General features: G+C 52.4%; 2 protein-coding genes across 2 annotated transcripts; one reads left to right on the top strand and one right to left on the bottom strand.

Moving 5' to 3' along the window:
- Positions 1–761: 761 nt before the first annotated feature.
- On the bottom strand, positions 762–2,210 carry FAM167B (family with sequence similarity 167 member B). Its single transcript, XM_068969281.1, has 2 exons — positions 1,785–2,210; positions 762–1,155 (listed from the first exon to the last, which is right to left on the bottom strand). The coding sequence occupies exons 1-2, from the start codon at positions 2,040–2,042 to the stop codon at positions 925–927; spliced, it is 489 nt and encodes a 162-aa protein (XP_068825382.1). The 5' UTR covers positions 2,043–2,210; the 3' UTR covers positions 762–924.
- A 4,494-nt stretch (positions 2,211–6,704) lies between these two features.
- On the top strand, positions 6,705–13,606 carry LOC138075309 (myotubularin-related protein 9-like). The gene is made up of 10 exons (XM_068966985.1): positions 6,705–6,914; positions 7,090–7,198; positions 7,409–7,534; positions 7,650–7,823; positions 8,286–8,512; positions 10,541–10,702; positions 10,886–11,027; positions 11,110–11,330; positions 13,132–13,283; positions 13,357–13,606. The coding sequence occupies exons 1-10, from the start codon at positions 6,730–6,732 to the stop codon at positions 13,488–13,490; spliced, it is 1,632 nt and encodes a 543-aa protein (XP_068823086.1). The 5' UTR covers positions 6,705–6,729; the 3' UTR covers positions 13,491–13,606.
- Positions 13,607–13,682: the final 76 nt, after the last annotated feature.

Genomic DNA, 13,682 nt, shown 5'->3' on the forward strand with positions numbered 1-13,682 from the left:
CAGGAAATGGGTGGGGGGAAGAGGAAGCCTGAGTTGGAAAGTCAGACAAAGAGGGTGACACAGAAACAAAAGCTGAGAAACACGAAGTTTTTTTGAAAAAAAAAAAAAACAGGCCTACAGAATGACACAGAGCCCAGAGTCCCGGCTGCAGGCCCCACCCCCTTGCTATGAACCTGAGCACTTCACAGTCCATCTCTGGGCCCCAGAACCACAGTAAGAACACGGCTGGGGCTAATGATAATAATGCACTTTTTATTGAGGACTTACTGTACATTATCTCACTTAAGATGTGTCTAACTACTTGTGGAGTTGGATTTTCCATTGTAAAGATAAAGAGACAGCTGCAGGGGTTAAGAGAGCTCCTCCAGGTCTGATAGAATCAATGTTGCAGCTGGTATTGAACCCAGGTCTACCAGATCCTGCTTTCTTCAGCTGCTCATTTATCCGAGTCACATTCCATAGGGGTGATTTAGACTGTTACATTTTTTTCCAGTCCTCATCTTGATGAGATAGAGCAATAGAAGTGGAGCTGTGGGGGAGATGAGGATCCATCAAAGCTTCTCTACCCGCAAGGCCAGTCTCCTCTCCCGAGGTAGAACCCCCTCCCTGGCCTTAGCAACCAGAGAGACAGTGAACCCGGGCCTGAATAAAGGACTGCAGAGACCTTGATGGGAAGCAGAGATTTATTGAGGAGACTAAGGGTCTGTGAACTCCTCCCCTTCCTCCAAACCGCCCTCTTCCCCCATCCGGGCAGCAAGGGCCCCAGGATGCCGGGGCTTTAAGCTCCCAGAGTGCTGAGCATCTCCCCAACTCTACCCCGACCCTTCTCCAGGTGCTGGCTCCTCTGGGGCGCCCCTCTCTTCCTTCGTCCCAGGTGGGCTGGGGAATGGGTAGCGGGAGGTACAGGAGACACGCAGGGATCCCTTAGCAGAGGGTGAAGCGCCGGGCACTGATGTTCATGCGGGTGAGGCCCAGGTGCCGCAGTGGCGGGGCCAGGGCCAGGCCTGCCCCGGGCTCCAGCTCCAGCTCCATCTCGGCCTCGTTCAGCAGCTCTTGGTGCAGGTGACAGACTTGGTCCACCTTCAGCCGGTGCAGCTGGGCCCGCAGCCTAAGCAGCTGCCCTGCCAGCTGCCGGTCCTGTGCCTGCATCTCCCGCTGCGGCCGAGAGGGGGCATGAGCCCGCTGAACCTCCATTCTTCCCTTCCGGTCAACACCACGGGGGCTTTGCCCAGGCTATGTCCTTCCTACCCCCTCATACCCCAGCTCTATTACAACCCATCTCATAGATCTTGCTCTAAAACTAAGCTAAACAAGTACAGGTACCTGGGGCCTGATCTTAGATCAACTAGATGGAATCTCCAGTCTGGAGGCTGGACATTTTTATATTCGGACATATTAGATTAAGAGCCACCTAGTTAATACTGGCCTCCTCTGGGGACAGCGTGGTTAGTGCCTCCTTTGTATCTTTGGGGTATAGCAATTTGCAGAGGAGACTGGGAGGCCATGCCTTCCCCAGCCATCTCTGGTGGCCCCCAAGGGCAGGACTCTGTCCTGAGCCACGGGAGCACAAGATCAGTAGACTGATGGACTCCTTCTTCAATAAGGCTCCCTGAATAAAACACTGGACAAGTCCATTCCTGGCTCCTCAACCCTGGGACAAAGCCACAGAAGAGGGCAGTTGCTGGAGGCAGGGTCATTCTCATCCCCTCCCCATACCCGGGGTTTTGGGCCCTGAGGACTGCCCTCAAGGCCCTCTGCAAGGCTGCCCACCCCACCAGACTCACCAGCTCCCGTCGGAGCCACTCAAGGGCAGAGTCCATTGAGTCGAATCCGCAAATGGCCCCAGGTCCCCCGGGCTCGGGTCTGGCTTGGGCCCTGCGCCAGGCCTGGCTCTGGACCCGGGCTGTCCACTCCAGGTATGAGGGCCGCCGTGTCTGCAGCTGCAGCTTGGCCGTCAGCGCCTTCACAGAGTCCAAGCTCTCTGCTTCCTCATCCTCCTCGTCTTCACCCACTGCCTGGAATCTTAATGGTCCCAGGGACATGGTAGGGGGTGAGCAGTGACAGGGAAAGGCTGCAGCCCTGGGGTTAGGGAAAGGCTGGCAGTATGACCCAGGAAGAGGTGGGAGAAGCTGAGGGTGAAAGAAATGTGCCAGGGAGTGTGCAATCGTGAATGTTCAAGGTGGGTCAGGGAAGCTTGAGTGTGTCAGGGTTAGCAGATGAGTGTGGGAGGCTGAGTGTGCCAGGGCTGGGATTTTCCTGGACTGCTATCCCAGGAGCCACGTGATGCCCATCCGGGTGGGGGCAGGAGGAGCCCTGCGCCTCTGGCCCCTTGGATGAAATTTATTGTCTTTGCCCAAAAGGAGACACCCAGTTCCCAGAAAGGAAGTTGCTCCAGGATAAGAAAAGCATCGTCCACACCAGAGTCTTGGCCCTCTTCCCAAGACCCAAGTTAAGGGATTGGGGAGGGGATAGGAGGCTGACAAGCTGCCCCCAGTCCTGACTCATGACTGTGGCCCTTCAGCAAAGGAATAGTGTCCAGATCCTCAATTTGGGAGTCAGGAGACTTGGGTCCAGGTGCTGGCTCTGTGGGACCTTGGACAAGTCACTGACTCTGTTGGGACAAATCAGTGATTTCAAGCTATATTCTAAGGAACTTTAGGTTCCCTTGGAAATCCCACAGGGACTGTGTGCCGGGTAAGGGCAGAGCTGTGGATGGGCTCCTCGACCTTCCTCTCCCTGCCCCTCCCAGGGCTTCAACCAGAGTATTTCCCTTTTTAAAACTTTGTATTGAAATATAACACACACCCAGAAAAATTTACATGTCATAAATACATGGCTTAGTGAATTCTCCCCAACTGAACACACTGATGTAAACAGATCAAGCAAAGGAGTATTACCATCACCCAGGAAGCTCCTTTGTGTTGCTGGTCTAGACCAACTCTCCTAAGGGTAATGTAACCAAGCATAACTTGCTCATGTACCTACAGTTGAGAAAGCCAAACTCTGACAGGGTGTTTGCAGCAAAGTAAGGGTTTATTGCAGAGGGGGCAAGCAGGGGAGTGAGAGACAAGTCTCAGATCCACATCAACTTGGTCTTTGAGTGTTAGGTTTTTGTTTTTTGTTTTTAAAGGGGAAGAACTGGACTTCCCCAGTGGTCCAGTGGTTAAGACTTCCACCGCAGTAGGCACGGGTTCATTCCCTGGTTGGGGAAGTTCCGCGTGCCACGTGGTATGGCCAAAAGAAAGAAAGAAAAGGAAAAAAAGGGGGAAGAGCAAAGAGGCTGGGATTAATCATCACCTTGTGAAGTTTCTGTGACATTTCTTAAAAGTAGTTTCAGAGTCAGAATGTCTCTTCAGTTCAGTTCAGTTCAGTACCTCAGTCATGTCCAACTCTTTGCGACCCCATGAACCACAGCACGCCAGGCCTTCCTGTCCATCACCAACTCCTGGAGTCCACTCAAATCCATGTCCATTGAGTCAGTGATGCCATCCAACCATCTCATCCTCTGTCATCCCTTTCTCCTCCTGCCCTCAATCTTTCCCAGCATCAGGGTCTTTTCCAATGAGTCAGCTCTTCGCATGAGGTGGCCAAAGTATTGGAGTTTCAGCTTCAGCATCAGTCTCTCCAATGAACACCCAGGACTGATCTCCTTTAGGATGGACTGGTTGGATCTCCTTGCAGTCCAAGGGACTCTCAAGAGTCTTCTCCAGCAAAAAGCATCAATTCTTCAGGGCTCAGCTTTCTTTACAGTCCAACTCTCATATCCATACATGACCACGGGAAAAACCATAGCCTTGACTAGACAGACCTTTGTTGACAAAGTAATGTCTCTGCTTTTAATATGCTGTCTAGGTTGGTCATAACTTTCCTTCCAAGGAGCAAGCGTCTTTTCATTTCATGGCTGCAATCACCATCTGCAGTGATTTTGGAGCCCAGAAAAATTAAGGCAGCCACTGTTTCCACTGTTTTCCCATCTATTTGCCATGAAGTGATGGACCGGATGCCATGATTTTAGTTTTCTGAATGTTTAGCTTTAAGCCAACCTTTTCACTCTCCTCTTTCACTTTCATCAAGAGGCCCTTTAGTTCTTCTTCACTTTCTGCCATAAGGGTGGTGTCATCTGCATATCTGAGGTAATTGATATTTCTCCCGGCAATCTTGATTCCAGCTTGTGCTTCTTCCAGCCCAGCATTTCTCATGATGTACTCTGCATATAAGTTAAATAAGCAGTGTGACAATATACAGCCTTGACGTAGTCCTTTTTCTATTTGGAACCAGTCTGTTGTTCCATGTCCAGTTCTAACTGTTGCTTCCTGACCTGCATACAGGAATGTCTCTGGTTTATGATTATCTGGCCAGGTGGCCCATGGCTTGGGGCTGATGAGTTCATCTTGTCCTAGAGAAACAGCTTGAATTTGTATGTTACTGATGATACCTAGGATAGCAATTTCAGTACCTTAATGATATTATCAATAATAGCAGTTTTAGACATCTGACTCTGTGGGGTTTTTTTGTTTGTTTGGTTTTCAGCCTAGGCACAAGGCATGGGGGATCTTAGTTCCCCAACCAGGGTCTTAACCACTGGACCACCAGGGAGTTTTCCAACTCTGGTTGATTAGTGTTCATCTAGCACAGAATTGCGGAGAAGGCAAAGGCACCCCACTCCAGTACTCTTGCCTAGAAAATCCCATGGACGGAGGAGCCTGGAAGGCTGCAGTCATTGGGGTCGCTGAGGGTCGGGCACGACTTCACTTTCACTTTCACTTTTCACTTTCATGCATTGGAGAAGGAAATGGAAACCCACTCCAGTGTTCTTGCCTGGAGAATCCCAGGGACGGGGGAGCCTGGTTGGCTGCCATCTATGGGGTCACACAGAGTCGGACACGACTGAAGCGACTTAGCACTAGCACCAGCACAGAATTGAAGTCAGTTCAGTTCAGTCGCTTAGTCTTGTCTGACTCTTTGCAACCCCATGGACTGCAGCACACCAGGCTTCCCTGTCCATCACCAACTCCTGGAGTTTACTCAAACTCATGTCCATTGAGTTGGTGATGCCATCCAACTATCTTATCCTCTGTCTTCCCCTTCTCCTTCCACCTTCAATCATTCCCAGCATCACGGTCTTTACAAATTTACAGTTCTTCGTATCAGGTGGCCAAAGAATTAGAGTTTCAGCTTCAGCATCAGTCCCTCTAATGAATATTCAGGACTGATTTCCTTTAGGCTGGTCTGGTTGGATGTCCTTGCAGTCCAAGGGACTCTCAAGAGTCTCCTCCAACACTACAGTTGAAAAGCATTAATTCTTTGGCGCTCAGCTTTCTTTATAGTCCAGCTCTCACATCCATACATGACTACTGGAAAAACCAAAGCTTTGACTAGACAGAGGGGATAAATAAGATAAAAAAGTTTTGGATAGAGTGATTAATCATAAACTCAGTAAGGGAACTTGGTTTCTAGAGAACCCAGTTTCAGTAATACTGCCCTAATTTTTGACAGCCTAGATTAGTTTTGTCTTTTTGTATACTTTCCAGTGTTTCTTAGTCTTTAACATGGATCCTAATCCCCTGGAAACTTATCAAAATAGACTGCCCCATTCCCAGAGATTCAGATTCAGTGTGTTTGGGGTAGGGCCTGTAATTTGCATTTTTAATGAATTCCCATCCCAGCTAATGCTCTTGGTCTGGAATTTTACAATTCATACTCTTTATATCTAGTTCCTTTTATAGAGCAGTTCCAACTTTGTGTTTATATCATGTATGTGAGTGTGTGCGTGTGTGTGTGGTGGGGGGAATCCACTTATGATTTCATTATTTGGAAGAAGGGTTTTGCATACACACAAAAGCCTGGAACCTAGTACACCAGAAGGCTCTTTAAAGGCAGGAGTATCTTTTATTTTTCTTAGTGATTATCACTTAACACATTGTAGGCATCCTTGTTTAAGAAATAAAAGAATATCTGGATGGATGGGTCCTCCAGTAAATAGATTTAAGCTCTTGTAATTTACCAGCTTAAGTGTGTCTCTTGCCAGACTGAAAACCTGTGAAGGAAACACCCTTGGGTCTCTAGGGCCCAGCTCAGTGTATAGGCAATTCCCCTTTGGTCAAAGGATGGAGTGATGAGGGATGGGGCTCCAGAGGGCAGAACTATACCAGAAGTGGCCCCCCCCCCGTAGAGGGCGCCCTCAGGCAGGGACTGCCAGCTGTGGTGGGGGAGGGGTGCCAGCTAAACAGCTGCTTGCATTTAAGGTGGACCCAGGGATTTCCCCACCCAGCCTCAGCGGCAGGAGAGGATGCAGACACTTCCTAGTTTCACACTCACCCTTTCCACCCCTCCCACCAGGGTACAGGAGAAGAGACGGGTATTTTTCTTTGTTTTTTAAATCGGTGGGAGTGTCAGCACCTTAGAGATTTTTTTTTTAATGCCTCCTGCGATCCAGACACGAGGTCTGAAAGGACTTTAGCAAGATTTTTCTCCCCCATTTCACAGATGCTGAAACTGAGGTTTCCCTAACAGGTCTAGTCCCGGGGTCCTCACTAGAAGTGCTAGCAATGGGGTGGGGGTGGGGGAATTCCTGTGAAACTGTGAGATTTCTTCCTCCAAGGGGCCTCCTTAACAGCTGTCCTGCCGGCGTCGCCAGCTACCCAGCCAGTTCCTGTCCCTTTCAGAGCCCGCGCTCACCCCGCCTGACGCTCGGAGTCAAGCCCTGCCGGGCGTCAGGCCGCTGGAGGAATGGAGTTCGCCGAGCTGATCCGCACAGGCCAGGCCCAAGCCGAGCTCCTGAGGGGTCCGGAGGAGCCCCCACTGCGTGGCACGCTTTGCATCACCGGCCACCACCTGCTGCTGTCGCCAGGGCCCCAGGCGACTCCAGACCTGTGGCTGCTGCTGTTGCGTAACGTTGACTCCATCGAGAAGCGGTGAGACGTGGCGGGGGCGTTCCCGTAGCCGGGGAGCGCGTGGCTCGGCAGGGAGAGGGAAAAGGGCTAGCGTAGTTGGAGCTGGTGCCCCGCTGCATAACGTACAATCCTAAGAAACTCCTTTCTCCTCCCCCTGGGTCAGTGGACATTAAACCTAAAGCTTGTGCATTCCCAGGGTCGCGGGTGACTCGGGCACCATCACGCTGCGCTGTAAGGACCTGCGAGTGTTGCAGCTGGACATAGAGGGCGTGGAGGCGACGCTGGACATCGCCCGCTCCATCGAGGTATGCCAAGGATGCAACGGAGGCACTTAAGTTGCCCTATCCCGTAACGGGAGGAGTCAGCAGGGTTTACCTCTCAAGGGGGCTCAGGGTCCAGGTTTGTCCCGGAGCAGAAGGGGATGCAGGGTTGTCTGGAATGCGTGGAGAGGCAGCAGCTGCGGAACGGAGGGCTGGATTCCGATCTTTTCCAGATCTCTTGACTTCCTTCCCCAGGCGCTGTCCTCCCTGGAATCGGTCATCACCTCCTTTCCGTTCTTCTACCGTCCCAAAGGTTTGAGGTTAGGCGACGCCTGGCACTTCCACCCTCCCGAATGCTACTACAAGCGAGTAGCTCGCGAGGTGGGCGCTGTCGTGCGGGGCTGGGGATATGGGAGAGCCTGGTCTGGAAGGGGCGCGGGGACTGGGCACTCATCGGGTGCCATAGACCGGGTCTTCACTCGTCCTTGTGCCGCAGACCAACGCGTGGCGGCTGAGCGAGGCGAACGAGGACTTCAGCTTGTGCCCCAGTTACCCCCGCGCCGTGATCGTGCCTCGCGCGGTGGACGACAGTGCCCTGGCGCGTAGCGCCCGCTTCCGCCAGGGAGGCCGCTTCCCTGTGCTCAGCTACTACCACGCTCCCAGCGGAACCGTGAGCCCCGTCCCTCCCCAGACTCCGCGGCTAGGACCCTCTGCCTCCCTATTTGGCTCCACTGTACACTGGCCGGCTCTTCTGCGGTCCGTGCCGTAACATGGCCCCGCCCCCTCGGCTCAATCTTGCCTTCACCGGTGCTGACCCCGCCCTTCTCCGCAGTTTTGGAGTCTTCCCGCTTCTGGCTCCGCCTCCGGCTGGTCTGGCCCCCTCCCCGAAACCTCCTCTTCTTTTGTCCACCCGTGACCCGCCCACGGCCTACTCTCGGGTCCCTTCCCGCTCTGGCCACAACCCACCGAGACCCGATTCGAAGGCCGTAAGGTTCCTGAGCTCCATCTAGCCTGACCCAGCCAGCTCTAGATCCTCTCCAGTGTGTACACGCGGCCCAAGGGATGCTCTGAGCGAAGTTCCTGAACCAAGCCTGGGTGGGTACAGTTTCTGGAGCTGGATCCCTGTCTGCAGGTGCTGCTACGTGCCGGTCAGCCCCTGACTGGGCCCCAGAAGCGGCGTTGCTCTGAGGACGAGGACCTGCTGAGAGCTGTGTTAGCGGGGGCTCGGCCCGGGGCCCGGGGCTTCATCGTGGACACGCGCTCGCCCCAGGCCGCCAAACAGGCCCGCATGACTGGTGGAGGCACCGAGGCCAAGGCTGCCTACCCTGGCTGGAAACGACTGCACCGGCCCCTGGAGACGTAAGGGGCTTTCTCATGCCCGCCTAGGTTCTTTCCTCTAGGACTCTTTATGGATGGGGGTAGGGGACTGGCGTCTTCTAGGAACTTCCAAGACTGTTTGATCTTTCCTGGTAGCCATCCTACCAGGTGGGCATGGCCACTTGCAGGCACCCACTGACAAAGCTCTTTCCTCTCTAGGCATCCCAACTTTGCCTCAAAAGAGAAATCTCTTTACATTAAACTGAAGTCTGTCTTCCAGGAACAGCTTCATCATACACACACATTCTCACTCTCTCTCTCTCTGCACTGGTCCAGCCATGCCCTGAGGGCTGTACCCACACAGTTGTTATCTGTTCCCGCCGTCTCCAGGTGCTGGTAGTACCAAGAGGAGATCCTGAGGGACTTTTGTGCTTTGAGGAGAGTGGACTGCTCCCCTATCCAGAATACAAAACTGTTTATTCATTTTTTTGACCGATTGACCCAGCAGAGAGGCTGAGATGGTGGCCAGCCCAGACATGGCTGGCAGATCAGCAGTAAACGGGCAATTATAGTTCAGTGTGATAAGCAGCAACACTGGAGGCACTCCCCTCTTAGAACAGGTCATCTTACGAAAGCTTCCCTGAGAATAGGGTGCTTTAGTGAGATCTAAAACACAGGAGCGGCAAGCCAGAGGGTGGGAGAAGGACATTCCAGGTGGAAGACCTTCCAGGTGTGTAGCAGTAGGCAGCCTAGTCAATTGCCCTGTTTTGGACTCTGGTGGTGCTAGTGGTAAAGAACCAGTCTGCCAATGCAGAGATGTGGATTCGATCCCTGGGTCGAGGAAGATCCCCTGGAGGAGAGCATGGCAACCCACTCCAGTATTCTTGCCTGGAGAATCCTATGGACAAAGGAGCCTGGTGGGCTACAGTCCATGGGGTCACAAAGAGTTGGACACGACTGAGCAACTTTGCACTCACAGCACAGTGTGGTGGGAGTGTGGAGCGTGAGGTGGAGGTAGGGAGGCTAAAGGGGCGACCCGGGCCAGAGCAAGGGTCTTGAGTACCATGATTATGGGCTTAGATTTTATCCTAAAGGCAATGGGGAGTCATTGAAGGCTTTTAAACAAGCCTGAAAAAAGTACCAATTAGATTTTCTGGCAGAAGGTTCCTGGTGATCTAGAACAGTTCCTAGAACAGTTCCTGGGAAGATTCCAGAATCCAAAGAGTATTCTATACCTCTTGTCAGACTGGTTCTCCCAAGGGAGTACTGTGTAGCTCCCATTGGGCTGGGGTACATCAAGGGGACTGTGACACCTTCATCAAATTGGGAGTTTCCCAGGGCATTCTTTCTGGAGCTATTAGTAATTGCCCTCCGTTCTCCCCCAGGAGCATACTGGACACCTTCGAACCTGGGAGGCTCATCTTTCAATATCTTATCTTTTTGCCTTTTTATACTGTTCATGGGATTCTCGCGGCAAGAACACTGGAGTGGTTTGCCATTCGCTCCTCCAGTGGACCATGTTTTGTCAGAACTCTCCACTATGACCCGCTGGTCTTGGGTGGCCCTGCATGGCATGGCTCATAGCTTCATTGAGTTACATAAGCCCCTTCGCCATGACAAGGCTGTGATCCATGAAGGAGAAGAGGGAAGCACAGAGGATGAGATGGTTGGATACCATCACCGACTCAATGGACATGAACTTGGGCAAACTCTGGGAGACAGTGAGGGACAGGGAGGCCTGGCATGCTGCTTGGGGTTGCAAAAAATCAGACATAATGACTAAACAACAACAGAGCATTGTTTCTCCAGGAGGCAATGCTATGCCTCTCCAAGAGACTAGGTTTCCCCAAAGGGTCTTGGGTCTCCTCCAGCAGATTGGGGAATCCTCAAGGTTAGGGAGTCACTTCCATCAGATTAGGGGGGCTCTCCAAAGGGTCTTGCGTCCCTCTTGTCAGATGGGCTCCTCTGAGGGCTCTGTGTCTCCCTCACTGGCCTGGAGCCCTTGTTCCAAGGCTGTGCTCACCAGAGCTTTAGACTGGAGGAACAATGACCAGACTCCCGCTTGTGCAGGGGGCGGCCCCTACAGGAGAGCTTCGTGCGCCTGGTGGAGGCCTGCGGGGACCTGGAGCAGAGCATGGACCGCTGGCTTAATCGACTAGAGAGCTGCCGCTGGCTGTCACATGTGAAGGAGACTCTGAGCACCGCCTGCCTAGCAGCCCAGAGCATGGAACAGTAAGACCACCGTCCTACAAGACAGGGAACAGGGCAGGGTGGGCAGGGCTCTCCATGCCTGGATGCAAAGCCGTGTCTCAGTAAGCAAGCAAAGGTAGCCTTCAAATGGGGCCATTCTATTCCTGACCTGGCCACTCCAGGCAGGGAAGAACAGGCCACTATTGATGAGCCCTGGGCCCACAGGGAAGGGGCCTGTGTCCTGGTACATGGGGCTGAAGGTACAGACAGCACCCTGCTCATCACTTCGCTGGCCCAACTCATCCTAGACCCCTCGAGCCGAACCATGGCTGGATTCCAGGAACTAATAGAGCGAGAGTGGATCCAGGTGAGTGGCCGCCCAGCCCAGCCCTACCCCCGCTATCCAGAAACCCCACTTCCTCATGCCCATCACTCTGCCCCTTCCCCAGGCTGGCCACCCCTTCCAGCTGCGCTGTGCTCACTCGGCCTTCTCCCACGCCCGCCCCAAACACGAGGCCCCCACCTTTCTCCTCTTCCTGGACTGCGTGTGGCAGCTGGGCCGCCAGTTCCCGCTGTCACTGGAGTTTGGGGAGGGGATGCTACTGGCGCTGTTTGATCACACCTATGCCTCCCCTTTTGGCACCTTCCTGTGCAACAACGAAAAGGAGAGGTGAGCTAAGGGGCTGTCCAGGTGGGCCAGAGGGCAGGCACAAGGCAGGGGCGGGGTGGGTATCTACTTCCTTAGAAGACACCTTTGGGAATTCCTTGGTGGTCCAGTGGTTAGGACTCAGGGCTTTCATTGCTGGGGACTGGGTTCAATCCCTGGTCAGGGAACTAAGACTGCCCCTCCTCCCTCCCCTCCAAAAAAGAAGGTATCTTTCCCTTTTGAGTTTCTCTTGTAGAAAAACCATGTGTCCTCTCCGCTCCTGCCTCCGGATCTCACATGTTCCCCTAACTTCTGCAAAGCTAGAAATGAGTGGGTCCACGGTCTGTCCTTCAGACCTACCTACCCTGTCCACAGCCAAGAACCATGCACTCCTAGCTTAAAAACAAGGACTGAACGGGGAAATTGCTGCCAAAATCATTTCTGGGGCTCTCTACCACTTTGCAGGGTTGATTCTAGTGAAGCAATAGATTGGAGGTTGAAAGCAGAGTCAAATTGTTGGGCTCAAATTCTGGCTCACCATTCACCTAATGGATGATCAAAAGCAACCCTGAGTCTGTTTCATCAGTAGCAAGGAAGTGAAGTGAAGTGAAGTCGCTCAGTTGTGTCCGACTCTTTGAGACCCCATGGACTGTAGCCCACCAGGCTCCTCTGTCCATAGGATTCTCCAGGCAAGAATACTGGAGTGGGTTGCCATTTCCTTCTCCATAGTAGCAAGGAGGTGATCATAATAGTCACCATAATTTAGAGGTGGGCTATATGTGTGTGTGACAGGATTAGCTGAGTTAAAGCCTAGCAAGTGCTTAACAGTGGGCACACAAGTGGTAGTTGCTTTCATTATTTGGTTGACTTGTTGCTCCCATTAGCCATCTTTGTTTCATCAGACTGAGACAAGGGGAGGGAGGGTTCAGTCCTCTCCACGAAGGCGATCATATATTTAGTGATCTTTTCTTGCCCAGTGGCCTCCCCGTCCTGTTGTTTTCACTAATTCTGCTTATCCAGGTTAGAAACTTTTTACCTCTCTCCCCATCCTTCATATTCAGCTTTTAAGAATTTTTCTTAGTCCTTTCCCATCCAAGGCCCCTTCTACTTCCCTAATCCAGACTTTCTTTTCCATGTAGACCATTGGAATAGCTTCCTCACTGCTTATAGTATCTTCACTTTCATCTTTTTTTTCTTTTAAACTCATCAGTCTAGACCTATCAGTATTCATATTGAGCCCTTTCCCACTTCCTTGCTTTTGTTTTTGTATTTCCATGTTCTTGCACACCTGGTGAATTGCTGCTAGAATTGCTGCTAGACCCAGCTAAAATGGCACATTCTTTTTTAAATTTTTTCATTACTTATTGGGCTGCGTCAGGTCTTAGTTGCGGTATGTGGGATCTTCGTTGCGTCATGGAGATCTTTTGTGGTGCACACTCTCTAGTTGTGGCACATGGGCTCGGTAGTTGCAGTGCCCAGGCTTAGTTGCTCTGTAGCATGTGGGATCTTAGTTCCCTTACCAGGAACTGATCCCATATCCCCAGCATTGAAAGGCAGATTCTTAACCACTGGACCGCAAGGGAAATCCCTCAAATGGCACATTCTTAATTAGCCTTCCATGATCCTTTCAGGCAAAGATAAGCAGAACTCCTTAAGAGCTAGGACTTTGCCTTGTTCCTGCTTTATCGTAGTTCAGGATCTGACTCCCAGTAACATTTGCAGGTGTTATCACTGCCCTGGGGGATCTGTCACCCTACTAACCAGGGTCCCCCCCCCAGAATCCTATACAGCCAAGTCTGGAAGCTCATGGTCTCACTCCCTCCAGATGCCTGTGTGAAGTGAGAACTCGAACACACTCCCTGTGGTCTGGGCTCAGTCAGCCAAAAGAGCAACGAAAGCTCCGGAACCCGCTCTACGTCCCCAACCCCCTGGCTATCTGGCCCTCGGCGGAGCCCCAGAGCCTGCGACTGTGGCAAGGTGACCCTCCTCCTCCTCCCTGGGGGAGTTCTCACCTCTGCTCAGCTTCTTTACCTGTCCTCTTCCTCCTCAGGCCTGTTTCTGCGCGGGACCCGTCCACCTGAGCCTTCAGAGGTAGCGTGGGAGAAAGTGTGGCAAATAGTGACAGATCAGGAGAAGACAGAAGGCTCTCAGCCAACAGATTCAGCCTCTGAGGCTGGACCCTAAGTACTGGTCCTTAGATGGTGTTTGAGATGTTCCTGGAAGCTCTCCAGGCCCCTCAGCACCTCTGGATCTTGGAAGAGAGTGCCTACAACCCAGCCTGGATCCACATGTGAAGTGTCCAAAGTATAGGCGGAAGGTCCAAATAATAAAGGCATCCATGATTGGTATCAGCTGGCTGGGGTGTCACTGAGAAGG

Source organism: Capricornis sumatraensis, chromosome 3 (assembly GCF_032405125.1).
Source record: "Capricornis sumatraensis isolate serow.1 chromosome 3, serow.2, whole genome shotgun sequence".
Classification (NCBI taxonomy): Eukaryota; Metazoa; Chordata; class Mammalia; order Artiodactyla; family Bovidae; genus Capricornis; species Capricornis sumatraensis.

Bases quoted from the DNA above. Each gene is read 5' to 3' on its own strand.
- FAM167B (XM_068969281.1), bottom strand. From the start codon at position 2,042: ATGTCCCTGGGACCATTAAGATTCCAGGCAGTGGGTGAAGACGAGGAG. The intron at 1,156-1,784 runs GTGAGTCTGGTG...TCTCGGCCGCAG, and splicing joins AGTGGCTCCGACGGGAGCTG to CGGGAGATGCAGGCACAGGA.
- LOC138075309 (XM_068966985.1), top strand. From the start codon at position 6,730: ATGGAGTTCGCCGAGCTGATCCGCACAGGCCAGGCCCAAGCCGAGCTC. The intron at 7,199-7,408 runs GTATGCCAAGGA...TTCCTTCCCCAG, and splicing joins ACATCGCCCGCTCCATCGAG to GCGCTGTCCTCCCTGGAATC. The intron at 7,535-7,649 runs GTGGGCGCTGTC...CTTGTGCCGCAG, and splicing joins ACAAGCGAGTAGCTCGCGAG to ACCAACGCGTGGCGGCTGAG.